The sequence below is a fragment of the Monodon monoceros genome, unplaced genomic scaffold, assembly GCF_005190385.1.
Source record: "Monodon monoceros isolate NGI ecotype Baffin Bay Population unplaced genomic scaffold, NGI_Narwhal_1 Super_Scaffold_9, whole genome shotgun sequence".
Taxonomy (NCBI): domain Eukaryota; kingdom Metazoa; phylum Chordata; class Mammalia; order Artiodactyla; family Monodontidae; genus Monodon; species Monodon monoceros.
Window position 1 is genome coordinate 39491493 of NW_021703786.1, and position 13867 is coordinate 39505359.

General features: G+C 44.9%; 2 protein-coding genes across 2 annotated transcripts in view; one reads left to right on the plus strand and one right to left on the minus strand.

Moving 5' to 3' along the window:
• Positions 1-6881: 6881 nt before the first annotated feature.
• LOC114889547 (collagen alpha-1(I) chain-like) lies at positions 6882-10676 on the minus strand. Its single transcript, XM_029212898.1, has 2 exons — positions 10667-10676; positions 6882-7681 (listed from the first exon to the last, which is right to left on the minus strand). Exons 1-2 carry the CDS (start codon positions 10674-10676, stop codon positions 6882-6884), a joined length of 810 nt encoding a protein of 269 aa, XP_029068731.1.
• The window catches only part of SPECC1 (sperm antigen with calponin homology and coiled-coil domains 1), a 257971-nt gene continuing 251320 nt past the window's right edge, over positions 7217-13867 (plus strand). The window contains exon 1 of the mRNA XM_029211776.1: positions 7217-7275. The gene's annotated coding sequence lies outside the window, so the exon portion shown is untranslated. The remainder of the gene's footprint in view (positions 7276-13867) is intronic.

Below are 13867 nucleotides of genomic sequence, written 5' to 3' on the forward strand. Positions count from 1 at the left end.
GGAAATAGCTTTCTGGGAGAGGAAGAGGGAGAGAAACACAGTTGGGTTTCTGGGGAATGCCGAGGGCTGAGGGACCTTGAATTTTGAAGCAAAACCGGTCAGCAGGGCTGGACGTCTTCCTCTGCACTCAGCTGAATGGGTGTAAATTTGAGCTCGCCAATGTTTGGTGTTTTTATGGAAAAGAATATGAAAAAGAATGTATATATATATATATGTATAACAATCACTTTGCTGTACAGTGGAAATTAACACAACATTGTAAATCAACTGTACTTCAATAAAATTTTTTTTTAATGACTAGGACCTAAAAAAAAAAAAGGAAATAACTGAAAATTAGGCATTGGGTGTAGGAGTGTAGAGGCACAGGACCAGTATTTTGTTTTATTACCAGGTCAAACATTTCCTGCCTTTACTCTTATTAATCCTTTTCTTCCACTTACAGTCTTCTAGCTTCTAGAGTTGAAAACTTGATTCCTTTATTTTTAGGGCTTGTTTTTCTTGTTTTCAAATAAATTCACTTACGGTGATCAATTTTCCTGAGTCCTCCTCTGTCAACCTCCCCCAGGCTTTGACAGATAACTCTCATGTTGCCGGTTATTTCTGTAGAGAGTGGATAATTTTAATGTTCATTTCCTTTTTCCTCCCTGACCTGAATCATTTTTGTAACATCATGTTGTGGTTAATTTCTAATTTTATTGCATTAGGGTCAGTGTGATTGTTGATTTTGGAACTTTTTGAGATTTTTTTCTTTGTGGCCTAATATTTATGAATGGAATATTTCCCGAAGTAGAAATCACACAGATATTTCTATTTAATATAGCACTGTAAACTCATCCCTCAAATATAGCAAAGAAATATAAAAATAACAAAATTTATGTATTCAGGCTCAAAGACATTGATGCATCTCCATGGACTAGAGGGGGGCAGAGATGCAAAGTGGGCTGCGGGCTTGAAGCCGCTGGACTGCTGGGCCCCCGTCTGAAATCAGGCAGTGGAGGCTGGGGGCTCGACTAGTGGGCAATAAGAACTGAAACAGCCTCATGAGAGATGGGGCTGTAGGGCCTGAGGGGGGATTCCTGGCTCCTGAAATGGTGCTAAGAAAAGCTGCAGCCGATACCTGTCCAGGGTTACAGTTTGTGAAGCAGCCATTCAGGGACCGGGGAGGACAGGGGACTGAGCTAAGCCAGCCTCTGGTTTGGTGACGGGATCTGCAGTACCTTTAATACCCCAGCTAACAACTGGACTGGGGGTCTGGACTGCGGGTCCCACAGGGCCAGTGCCGGGACCTGTAACTGTGCCAGGCAAGGAGGGAGCAAGGCTGTTCAGCTGAAATAGGTCTGCACATGGAAACTCCAAACTCGACAATCCAAAGACAAGCACCCCATAGGAAGCGTGGCCACACCTCTAGCTTTCCCAGAGATAATCCCAGGTTACAATGTGAGTCCCAGCATCATGTTAATATCACCCTCTTTCACACTCATAGTATCCAGGTTTGGACAGTCAACGATATGGTCCCCTGTCACAGGTGAAATTAAAATAATAGAAGGGGCTGAGAAAGGGTCGAAACTGGATCTGGCTTAGACATGGTGAAATAGAGTTGGAATTTCCCAGTCCTCTTTCAGAAATTACACAAGAGTAAGGAGGAATATAAGACAGAAGCAGAAACACCATTTTTAATAAAGCTACGAGACAGGTGTTAATTCCAAAACAGGTGAGGGCTGACAGAAGTCAAACAGGAGGAACCTGGATCTCTTGGGAAGAGCCAGCCAACTTTACTACCAAGGTGAGGGCAGACATTGGCACTTTCCAGGAACAACGGGAAAAGGGTGCTTGTGCACCCAGGAATTAGACTGAAATAAAGTATTAAAACAAATATTTAAAGATTTAAGAAAAATGATCAGATAAAAAGAAGAGCTGAATCCATAGCGTCAATCCACTCTGTCCTAGAAAACACAGGCACAGAAGGATAACTCCAAAATGTACAACAATGAGGTTTATGGATTTCATAGGGGCAGCAAGGCAATTAAATCACGTATAAGGAAAAAGAAGTCAGGCTGGTTTCAGACCTTTATGGCAACATTCAGTGCTAGGAGATAAGGAAGCAATACCTACATCCTCAAGAAAAAATATGTCACCCAAGAATTTTATAGTCTGTCAAACTGTTTTTCAGGATAAAGGCAACAAACATTTTTGAACATGAAAAGCTCTTCAGAGACTATCATTTCCATAAATTCTTCTTGAAGAAACTACTGAAGCAGGATCTTCACAAGATGAGATCACAAGGTGAAATCTAAAACGAAATGATCCAGGGGAAACGCTTTGGTGAAAGGGATTCTGAACCTGTTTAACTGTAGGACTGGGATGAAACAAATGTGGGAATTATGGTCACAGCAGAACGGATGATTTTACAAACCCAGTAATGTGGGAATGGTAGAATTAACGAAAATAGGGATGCAAAGGGAAAGAAAAGAGGGGGCATTTAAACTCACTGGTTTCCTCATCTGTTATACACAGGGATTGAAATATCTCATTTAAAACTGATTAAAAAATCAAGTAACAGAGGTATGTATAAACATATTTAATGAAAAAAAAACACTAAAGAAAAATGAAATCATTTGACATTGAGTGCAGAGAAGGAGAAGGGGTAAAGAAAAAAGAGGAAAAGTGCTGTGTTACATTGTTCAGAATGGGGTCAACGGAAACAGTCTGGAGAAACAGAGTATCCTGTCAAGTTATCGTTGTAAAGGCAGCTGCTTGAATAAACATGCAAACCTTCCAAACGATCAGGAGAAACACACCTAGAACAAAGGCAAAGCAAACACAAAGCACGCAATATAAAAATAAAGAAGGACTAAAAAGGCTGAAAACGTGGCATAAAATAATTCACATTCATGTTAGGGCTAAACTCATCTATTCCAAGAAAAGAGACTTTCAGATTGAATCACAAAGCAAAACTTGGTGCCCTATTCAAGGGATTTCCTTAAGATAAAGGCTTCAGAAATGATGAAAATAAAAGGGCCAAGGGATATTGGGCTAAAGCAAGCAAAATTCATCAGGCTTGTCATCATAGCAGACAAGGTTAAATTCAGGGCAAAGGTCAAAAGGTTAAATGAGACAAGGAAGGTCACTTTATAACGAAAAGAGGGATATATAATGTAAGAGGGCTATTTGTGCAGAAATACCATAGCATCGTCATTTATAAAGTAGGACTCCAGAGAAATAAGAAACACAGTAGTAGTAAAAGATTTTAATTTACTTCTCTCAGATTACATCAGGTCAAAATACATCTAAGGATATGGAAGACCTACATAATATGGTTAATAAGTTATATCTCATTGATACATATCAAAATCCTTAGGCCAAAAACAGAGACTATGCGTTTTCCTTGAGTGCCCTTAAAACATTCACAAAAATTGACCCTATTTAGGCTGTAAATGAAAACTCAAATATTAAAAAAAATAAAGTAGTACAGGCAACATTGATTTCTGATCTCTGATCACAATGAAATAAAACTAAACATTAATAACAAAATCAGAAACAAAAGACCCTAACGCCTGGAATTTTAAAAACTCTCATACTCTTGCTTCAGGTTAAAAAACTCGACATCAGTGGTGGTCATTTTGTAATATATAAAAATACTGAATCACTATGTTTTACACATGAAACTAATATAATATTGTAAGTCAGCTTTACTTCAATTAAAAAAACATTCTACATCAACCATAAGTCAAAACCAAAATTTTAAAATATTTACAAAATAGCAATCATGGAGATACATCAGAAATTATGGGCTATATCTAAGATAGTACATATCTGTATCTAAAGGCTGGGTCTTAACCTTAAACACTTACATTTACAAAAAGAATTGAAAAATTAAGCGTCCAATTCAAGAGGTTAGAAAAAGAGCAACAAAAATACCCCTGAAGAAATTTAAAAAAAAAACTAGTAAAGATAAAAGCAGAAATTAATGAATTAGGAAACAATAGCAAGAAAAAATGATAGAACTAAAAAATAAATCTAAGAGCTGATTCTTTGAAAAGAAAAATACAATTTTAAACTGTAACATAAGAAAGCAAAAATATACAAAATAAGAAATTAGGGGGAAGTTAAAAAGTTCCCAAGAGAGGGACTTCTCTGGTGGCACAATGGTTAAGAATCGGCCTGCCAATGGAGGGGACACAGGTTCGAGCCGTGGTCTGGGAAACAACTACCGAGCTTGCACTCTAGAGCCTGCGAGCCACAACTACTGAGCCTGTGTGTAACAACTGCTGAAGCCCCCGTGCCCTAGAGCCCGTGCTCCGCAACAAGAGAAGCCACCGCAATGAGAAGCCCATGCACCGCAACGAACAGTAGCCCCCGCACGCCGCAACTAGAGAAAGCCTGCGTGCAGCAACAGAGACACAACGCAGCCAAAAAATAAATAAATAAATAAATAAATTTATTTTAAAAAAAAGTTCCCAAGAGAATGCTTTGCTCTGCTTTATGGAAATACACTTGGAAATCTGGATGAACTGGACAATTTGAGGAAACTATAATTTATCAAAACTAACTCTAAAAGAGTTTTAAAAATCTAAATTGTGAAATTACCACAGAAGAAATAAAGAAGCTTGTTAAAGAGTTATTCATCCCGAGGAAAGCATCAGGCCCACACAGTTTCACCTAGACAGTGATCAGACCGCACAGAACAGAAAAATTTCATGCTACTTCAATTGTTCCAGAGTAAAAGCAAAGAACAAAAGCTTCCAAATGTTGATCGTAACCTTGATTCTGAAAACCAGACAGTATTGGACATTCAAAAAGAAAATTATAGCCCACTCTCACTTTTGAATATCAGTGTAAAAATCCTAAAGTATTAGCAAACCGAATCAAGCCCCAATTTAAAAAAATATATGATAGTAAGATTATTCCAGGAATGAAATAGGTTTTTTATTAGGAATTTATTGTAACTAAGACACCATTTCAGGGTGAGGAACTCTGCTGTCACAGGACTTGCTGAGATTACAGACACTGCCAGGATGAATGTCTCCCCCTCCCCCCTCCCCCCTGCCACCTGCAAATTCTCTGGTCTTTAAGGCTCAATCAACTTCCAAGACATAAGACATGACCCCACCCCTACGTCCCCCCATGCTCTGTATTTCTTGCTCCTGATCTAGCTCTCCCCTGCTCCCCTAAACCCACCTCCCGAACCCTTCCCATCCCAACCCAGAATCCCCTGGAATATCTGCCCCACAACCGGCAAATCCCTCTTGTTAACCTCAAGCACTTCGGGTGGCTCCACTTTTCCACCTCTGCCTTGATGGAAACACTGACCGTCCTGAGAACACCTAAGGACACCTGAGCCTGCTCTTCTCTACAGGGCCAGCCCACACCTCCCCCGGCACTCTTGTCCAAGCCTTCAACCGTTTGCCTTTACCACCCTCTCCCCTCCCCTTCCTGATATCTCTCTACTTTCTTGCCGTGTGTGTCAGTGGTTTTCGCATCCACGTACGTGACCTTGGTCTCTCATTTACTTCACTTCTCCGCCCCAACCCCAGGCTGTGCAATTGACATAATGGTACTCAGGGACCCTGCCTCTCTCCCACCTTAGACATCCATCCTCACATCCTGACCTGGGCCTCCGTGACCATCCTATTCCCTTACCAGAAGCTCCTCTCTAGCTTGGTTTTTCAATGACTCCAGTAAGATAAATAAATCACTGACCTCCATCAGAACTTCCAGTCTGTCTGACCCACTGCTTCCTTCAGCCATTCAGCTTTCTCCCTCCTACTACTTTTCTTGCTCAGCTTAGATTCAGCATCACACACACACACGCGCGCGCGCGCGCGCGCACACACACACACACACACACACACGCACACCTGTCTGTCCTCACAGACAACTTCCTCTCTTCTTTTCTCAGGGCTTCTCAGCTTCAGCACTTTCGGCTTTTGGGCCAGATCTTTCTTTGTTGCGGGGCCGTCCTGTGCCAAAATTATAGGCTGCAGCGTCCCTGGCCTCTACCCACTAGATGGCGGTGGCATCCCCAGTGTGACAACCACAGTGTATCCAGACGCAGCAAGTTTTCCTGGGTGCGAGTGGGGGGAAGGTGTGGGGACATATGGCCCCTGAGAACCTCTAGCCCTAGCTCATCCCTCTACTTGCCCTCAGACTCTGCCTGCCCGCTCACATATGTATAACTTCTTAGGAATCATACAGTGTGAGCTATCTTGTTCTTTCCTGTGTAGCCCACAGCCCCTCTTAACTGAATTCTTGTCATAAATACTTCAACACCTTTAAACAACCCTCCCTCAGTAACACTTCAAGGGAACTCTTACACCTTACACCGGCACCTGTCCTTCCCCTCCCCTCACGTCTTGACGGGTTGGTGTTTTCCTTGCTCCCTTCCTTTCTCCTCTTCTGATCCTCCCTCAAGTATGACTAAGTGTCCTGCCATTCGGCCCCTTCGGCTTCCGCTAAGGTCTTAGGTGACTTCCGCGTCGATGAATGCAGTGGACACGAGGCGCACTGGAGCAGAACCAGAAGGGGGTAGTGGGGATCCCGAGTCTGGTGTTGACGCTGATGAGTCTGAGTGTCTCAGAGGCATCCTCGAGGACATGTTGGGTGGACACTGAGACTTGCCGGCGGGAGGGAGAGGGGCGGTCTGGGCCGGCGGTGCACCTGGGGACGTATGGGTGTGCGTGTGCTATGTGTGTAACTGATGCCATAGGTGAGATGAGGTCCCTTGGGGGGGGGGGGGGGGGGGGGGGGGGGGGGATGTAGAGCAGTTGTTCTCAAACCTGAGGAAACTTCAGAATCACTTGAAGGGCTTGCAATAGGCAGATTGCTGGCTCCCCCCCCCCCCGCCCCCATAGAGTTTTCAATGCAGCAAACCCTGCGTAGGCTCAGGGGGAGGGAGAGTTTGCGTTTCCACCAGGTCCCCAGGCGATGCTGAAGCTGCTGGTCGGGTACCATGCTTGGCGGTCCGGGCACCGAGCTGGGCGGTCCGGGTACCACGCTGAGCGGTCCGGGTACCGAGCTTGGCGGTCCAAGTACCGCGCTGGGCGGCCCGGGCACAGAGCTTGGGGATACAGGTACCACGCCGGGCGGCCCGGGCACTGCGCGGGCGGGAGACGGCGCAGGGCCGCGGGACCACATCTCCCAGGCTGCCCCGCGCTGCTCGCTCGCGCCCCCTGCCGGCGCCTCCTGGGCGCCGCTTGGTGGCGGGGGCCCCCTCGGGGAGTCCGGGAGCGAGCGCGCAAGCCGCGGCGGTTGCGGGCTGCAGAGCAGAGCTGGCCGGTGAGTAGGGGCCACGCCGACCGCCCATTCCTCACGCCTGAGCGGCGTCGTTTACGCGGGCTGCGTGTCCGGGTCCGGCGTGCGGGGTCCGGGATGCGGGGTCCGGCGCGGGGCGCGGGGCTGCCCGTCACTGAGGCGGCGTCCTGCCCGCCCAGTCGGGTGCCGGGACCCGTGTCGCGGGTGGCGCGGCAGGTGGCCGGCCTCCCCTCCGGGCCGGGGGTGTCCAGGAGCGCAGGACGGAGGCCGGTGCCGCGGACACTGGGCCACAGAGGCGCCAGCGGCCCGGCGCGCGGCGGCCCCGCGGGAGCTGTCCTGAGTGCTGCGTGGCGGGGGCCGGCCGGCCCGTGGAATCCCGGCTCCGCGGAGCCGTGGGCACCGTTGCGCTGGCGGGGCCCGCGCGGCGCACCTGGAACCCGGGCGCCGTTTGGATGCCCGGTGGCCCGGGATGCGCGCAGCCTGTCAGGAGCGCAGCGGGGACGCCTCCTCCCTGCGCATCCTGGAAGCACAGTTAGTTTTAGATGCTTTCTTTTCTTTTCTTTTTTTTTTTTTTAAAGGAAGTGGGACCCTGAATACCTCATTTTTCTTTTGTGGGCGCTGTATTTACCAGCAGGTAAGTTTACATAATAAGCGGTGTACGGTTAGAAATAACGCGTTCCGGGGAAGCTGCTCTCCCTTGCCCTCTATCGGGAGAATTTCGCGGACTGGTCGACACGCTTATCCATTAGCAGCTGCGGGCGCTGCAGGCAGCAGATAAAGTCCCGTGGAGTCGGCACAAGTCAACCCTTCCGAGCAAATTTTGGTTTCAGAAGATTTTTGTCATCTAGTTTCAAACAAGATGTTGTTTCATTTAAGACGGGGTGAGGGCAGCAAAACCTGTCAACCCTGATGCCTTAACTCTACAGCAAATGGCTTTGTACGATGAACTCGCAAAGCAAGCGGGTTTAATTTGGTGCCCCAAACTAGATCTGAAGCCTCCACGTTGAACTCTGTTTTAATAATTTTTCAAGTTGATGTGTCTGCTTGTGGTGCGTAATCTTTTCTTCTGTTAAGAAGCAACAGATGTCTCTTTCTAGCGTTTGTGCTCATTCCTTGTTTTCTATGGACCACCTTCTCCACAGTGTGGACTATTAAGGGTAAAATAGGACATTTTTGTCTTGGGCTTGGTTTTCGGGGAATGTTCCTAGTGTATCTTCACTAAGTATCTTCTTTATCAGATTAAGTAAGTTTCTGTTTTGTTGATTTTTTCCCCCAAATGCTTTTGTATAGCATGTATTGAGATGACCATGTAGTTTTCTTCTTAACATTATTAAACACAGGTGATTATTCTGCTAGCTTTTCTGTCTCTAAAATCCTGGGATAATTTAAAATACACGTCTGGGTTGTTTGATAGATTCACTTAGCTAACATTTTATTTAGGGTTCTGGTATCTATATTTGTAAGAGATTGGTATATATTTTTTCACTCTCCTCCCATTTTTGTCTGAGTTCATAATCAAGGTTATGCTGTCCTCACTGATTAAGTGGGGAAACTTTCCATTATTTTCTATGCTTTGAAGCAGAAGAACGATCTGCACCTTGAAGTGTGGCACAATCTGACTGCAGACCGCCTGGGCTGCTGGTGTTTTTTTTGTTTTTGTTTTTAAGGAAGTTGGTATCAGTATTTAACTACCTTTTCATTTTTCCATGATCATTGACTTTTCTCAGGTTTTCTATCTCCAAAGTCAACCTAATACTTTATATCTTCCTGGAAAATCATTAACATTGTTGATATTTAATATATGTTAGCATAATGTGTATAGTTGTCTGTTGCAAGCAAAAAAGTCTTTCATATCTGTGGTGCACTTTTTCTTGTTCATACGTGTGTGTGCGTGTGCGTGCGTGTGCGTGTGCATGTCTGCCTTTTCTCTTTTTTAATTGGTCAGACTTGCTTAATGCTTGCTTACTTTATTAGTCTTTCCAAAGATTTATTGACTAATCCTATTCATTTTTCTTTTTCTATGTCATTAATTTATGTTCTTTTTCTTTCTACTCAATTTGAGTTTATTTTACTCAGATTCTAGACTTTGAATCAAAAGATTAGATCATTTATGTAATCAGTCCCCTTCTGATGGAGGCAAAGGGACTCTAATTCCTGTGGCCTCCCATCGGGCCTTTGCTCTATTTTTAATTTAACCCTTCAAATCAGACATTACTGCTGTTATTTTTTCTAGGTTAATATTAAACTTATCTACCTGTTTACCATTGTCTTCACTCTTCATTCCTTCTTGATCACAGATACTCTTCTTTGGATCACTTTCCTTCTCCCTGAAGTACATTCTTTAGAAGTTCCATCAGTGATAACATATTTTTCTGTTTTTATAATATCTGAAAATTCCTTTAATTTTGTCCACATTTTTGAATTTTGACTTCACCAGGTTTCTCTAACCTATTGACTCCCAAGTTATATATATATTTTTTTTTTCTAGTATTTTTAAAAGATACTTTGTAGCTGGAAGGTCTGGGGACTTCAATTCTGCTATATTGCTGAAAGATGAAAAACAAATTAATCTGTAGTCTAACAAACTGTCGGTTTTAGTGACTTTTCCCTGTACAAAGTTATATGTTCATTTCAAATTTATTAATTATAACTTATATTGTCTGTACACTTATTTTTTCTGTTTGACCTATTGATTCCGAGAGTTGTGTTAAAGATTTCCACTATGATTCCTAGTTCTATTAGCTTTTGCAATATTATATACATTTACAGGCCAGCCCTAAGCAAACGGGCTGTGTGCATTTCCATTGAGTGTATGTCTAGAAGTGGAATTGCTTGGTCATAGGGTATGCATAGGCTCAGTTTTTGTAGATACTGTCAAACAGTTTTCAACAGTGGTTGCATCAACTTATGTACCCAAGAAGCATACGTGGTCGCCACACATCCTTGCCAGCTCCTGGTTAATTTCTTTTTTATTTTAGTCATTCTAGTGGGTCTCACATTGTGGTTTTAGCTTGGACTTCCCTGATGACAGGTGAAATTGAGCTCTTTTGGTATCCTTAAGTTTTCACACATATCTAAACATTTTTCTCTCTTGATGTTTAAAGATAACCTGCATATATGAGATTTGGGGTTTTTGTACTTTATGCATCAACAGTCATGAGTTTTACTGATTATTTGCTCATCATTGATTGTTTTATCTCTTGTTTTCCTCCTTTTTGGATTCATTATTTATTTCGATTGAATGAGTCCTTAAGTAAATTTTTTTCCCCCAGAGATTCTGTGGGTGGTAAACTTTCTGAGCCTTCACATGTTTAAAAAATATTTTTAAATTTTGCTGTTCCACATGAATACTCTTGACTAGGTATAGGACTCTAGGTTAAAAAAATTCTGAATTTTGAAGATAATTCTCCATTACCTGCTGGCATGGCATCTAATGTGGTTGATAAGTCTATGCCACCTGATTCCTATTTCTTTGTAGTTAAACTGTTTATTTCTCTGAAGCTCTACAGTTTTTTCTTTTTCTCCAGTGTTCTAAAATTTCAGCACTGTTGGTCTAGGGCTGGATTTCTTTTGTTCTTCCTGCTCTGTTCTCTGTGGTCCCTTTCATTCTATAGATTAATACATTTATTTGGCCCTGGGGAAGTTTGAGGATTTCCTCATCTCCTCCATTCTGTTTATTTTCTGCTTCTGGAATTATTGTTAAATGGGGTATTAGAATATCTTAATTTATCTTTCAAGTTTCTTGACTTTGCTCTCAAATGTTCTGTCTCTTTATCTCTGTGGACGGTATTCTGGGAGATTTCCCTAATCTAGTGTTTAGCTTTGTCCAGTCAACTCTTTAGCCGATCTGTTGAGTGTTTTAAGTATTGTTTATCATATATTTAATTTTCAAGGTTTCTACTTTTTGAAATTTAATTTTTGGAATAGATGAGATATTCAGTGTTCAAAAATTATACTGTATTCAAAGGTCTCCCCACCACCCTATCCCCCACTACCCAGTTCTCCCTCACCCCACAAGTGGGTAACCATTGTTATTAGTTTCTTACATATCCCTCCAGAGTCTCTTTATGTAAATATAAGCAAATATGAATTAGATTCTTGATCCCTCCTTTTCCTTTTGCACAAACAGTACTACCCTTGAACCTGCTTTTTTGTTTTTTGGCTGCGCCCCGTGGCTTGCGGGATCTTAGTTCCCCGACCAGGTATCAAACCTGGGCCCCAGCAGTGAAAGCACCGAGCCCTAACCACTGGACCGCCAGGGGATTCTCTTCACCCTCCTTTTTAATCTCACAACGTGCAGTAGAGATCTTCACCCATCAGCTGGCTCTTGCTTTTGCAGATAGAGTCTCCTGTCAGTCTTTCCAAGGACATTTAATAATTTCTTCTATGTATTAACTCCTTCTTCTGGTATATGTACTCCTGTTGGCTTGGTGTCCCCATTTTCATGACGCTGAGTAAAACCTGGGGTGCCTTTCTTTGTGTGCTCATCTGTAATTAATTAATTAATTAATTTTTGGCCGTGTTGGGTCTTCGTTTCTGTGCGAGGGCTTTCCCTAGTTGCGGCGAGCGGGGGCCACTCTTCATCGCGGTGCGCGGGCCTCTCACTGTCGCGGCCTCTCTTGTTGCGGAGCACAGGCTCCAGACGCGCAGGCTCAGTAGTTGTGGCGCACGGGCTTAGTTGCTCCGCGGCATGTGGGATCCTCCCAGACCAGGGCTCAAACCCGCGTCCCCTGCATTGGCAGGCAGTTTCTCAACCACTGCACCAGCAGGGAAGCCCATGTGTGTGCTCATTTTGAGTGTGAGGATTCCTGTTTCCCTGCCTATCTCTTTGCTGCCTCTGGTGATTGCTGGCGAGCTGTGACGTGCTGCCGGGCGGAGTGTGTAGCCCAGGGGAGGGGCTCATGTTGTGGCTGCTCAGCGTGTGGGGAAAGCATCCCAGGGCCCTGGCCATCCCAGCCGCCGCGCCCCAGTTCATCTTGTCAGATCCCATCCCTGCCCCTCTTTCTGTCTGCTGATTTGGAGCCTGAAACCCGTTACCATTTGCCCCTGCATGACGGCCTCCTCCCAAGCTTGTACTGGGCTGGGGTTCACTCAGGCCGTCTGATCCTGAGAACTCTCCACCTTTCAAAAGTGTCTTAGATGCTTTAGTTGGCCAGTGGCCCTGTTTCTTGTTTCCCAGGTCTCTTACTGATTTAGTGGTTTAAAACTACTTCTGTCATTCCAAAGAATTTTAGGGTACCTGGAAGGCAGAAGTATGTGTTTAGTTCATTTTCTTGGTCTGATCTCCAATATTTCTTTTATCTTGAATTTATTTCTGTGTCAGGGATCCACTGGACCACCCCCAGATTTAGTGATTCCCCAGGAGGTCTCAGGGGACTCAACACATTGCCATCTATATGGCTGCGATTTATCACAGTGGAAGAATACAACGCAAGGTCAGCAAAGGGAGAAGCCCCATGGGGTCAGGTACAGGGGACCAGGCACAGGCTTCCAAAAGTCCTCTCCTGGCTGAGTCACACGGCGACGCGTTGTGAGAACACAGGTGAAGTGCTGTCCGCCAGGAAGCTCTCTGGAGACTCGGCACCAGGGTTTTTTTCTGGGGGCTGGCCACACGGGCGTCCTCTGCCTAGCACCTATCCGAACTCCGGACTCCCGGAAGGAAAGCAGGTGTTCAGCATAAACCACCGTGTTCGCACAAACAATTTAGGAGCAATAAGAGCCTCTCTTCACAGTCCTACAAATGTCAGGAAGTAAAACCCGAGTTCCCAGCCAAGGGCCAACCTGCCAAGCAGGGCTTTTTTCAGAAGAGCCATCTCAGGCCTGCTCTGTTAACCCTTTTTTGTAAAGTGTGCCTCCTGTTTTCCACAGAAAAAGATGGGTACCATACCTGGAGCTGACATCTCCCATCCAGCTTACCAAGTGCTTTTTGCCCTCTCTGGAGAGAGCAGCTTCTTTTGAGTATTAAGATGCAGTGATGGGTAAAGAACTGTTTCCTGACTTTGAAAGAAGCCAAAGTATGGCACGTGCCAAGCAGCCCTGAGGGGGCAGAGCATGGGGTGACTGTTAAATCATTGGTTTTCTTGTTGGTCTTTGGTCACTGCAGGGCAACTGGTGGCTCATCGTGAACATGGCAGTCCCCAGTGTCATGCATACCTTTTCCATGGTCCATTCTGGTCACCCCATCCGTGGCAGGCTCTGCTGCCCAAACTCTGGCCCTGGCTCTGCTCATGGGGCATTTCACCTCTTACTTCTCTTCCGTGGCTGTGTTCAGTGGCTTTTGTTGCTTCACTTTGTGTCTAAGTTTAATCTCCCACAAGATTGAGGATTCCCTGAGGATCAAACAGCAAATCACATGTAGCTATGGACCCAGAGCCTCCCTGCCAGGGTGACTGCTTACGCTGGTCCCTGTTAGCGCTGCTTGACGGAACAGCTGTGTTGCAGACCAGGTTCTTGGCCTCCTTAATTAATAGAAATTGACCAGAGGCCAGACAAGAAATTTAGGCAAGGCTTTATTGGGGCCCCTGCTGCAGCTGGGGGAAGCTAGAAAAAACCGGTTCTCTTGCTTGCTTGCTCTCTGAGGCGGGCGGGCGGGGGGGGGGGGGGGGGGGGGGGGGGG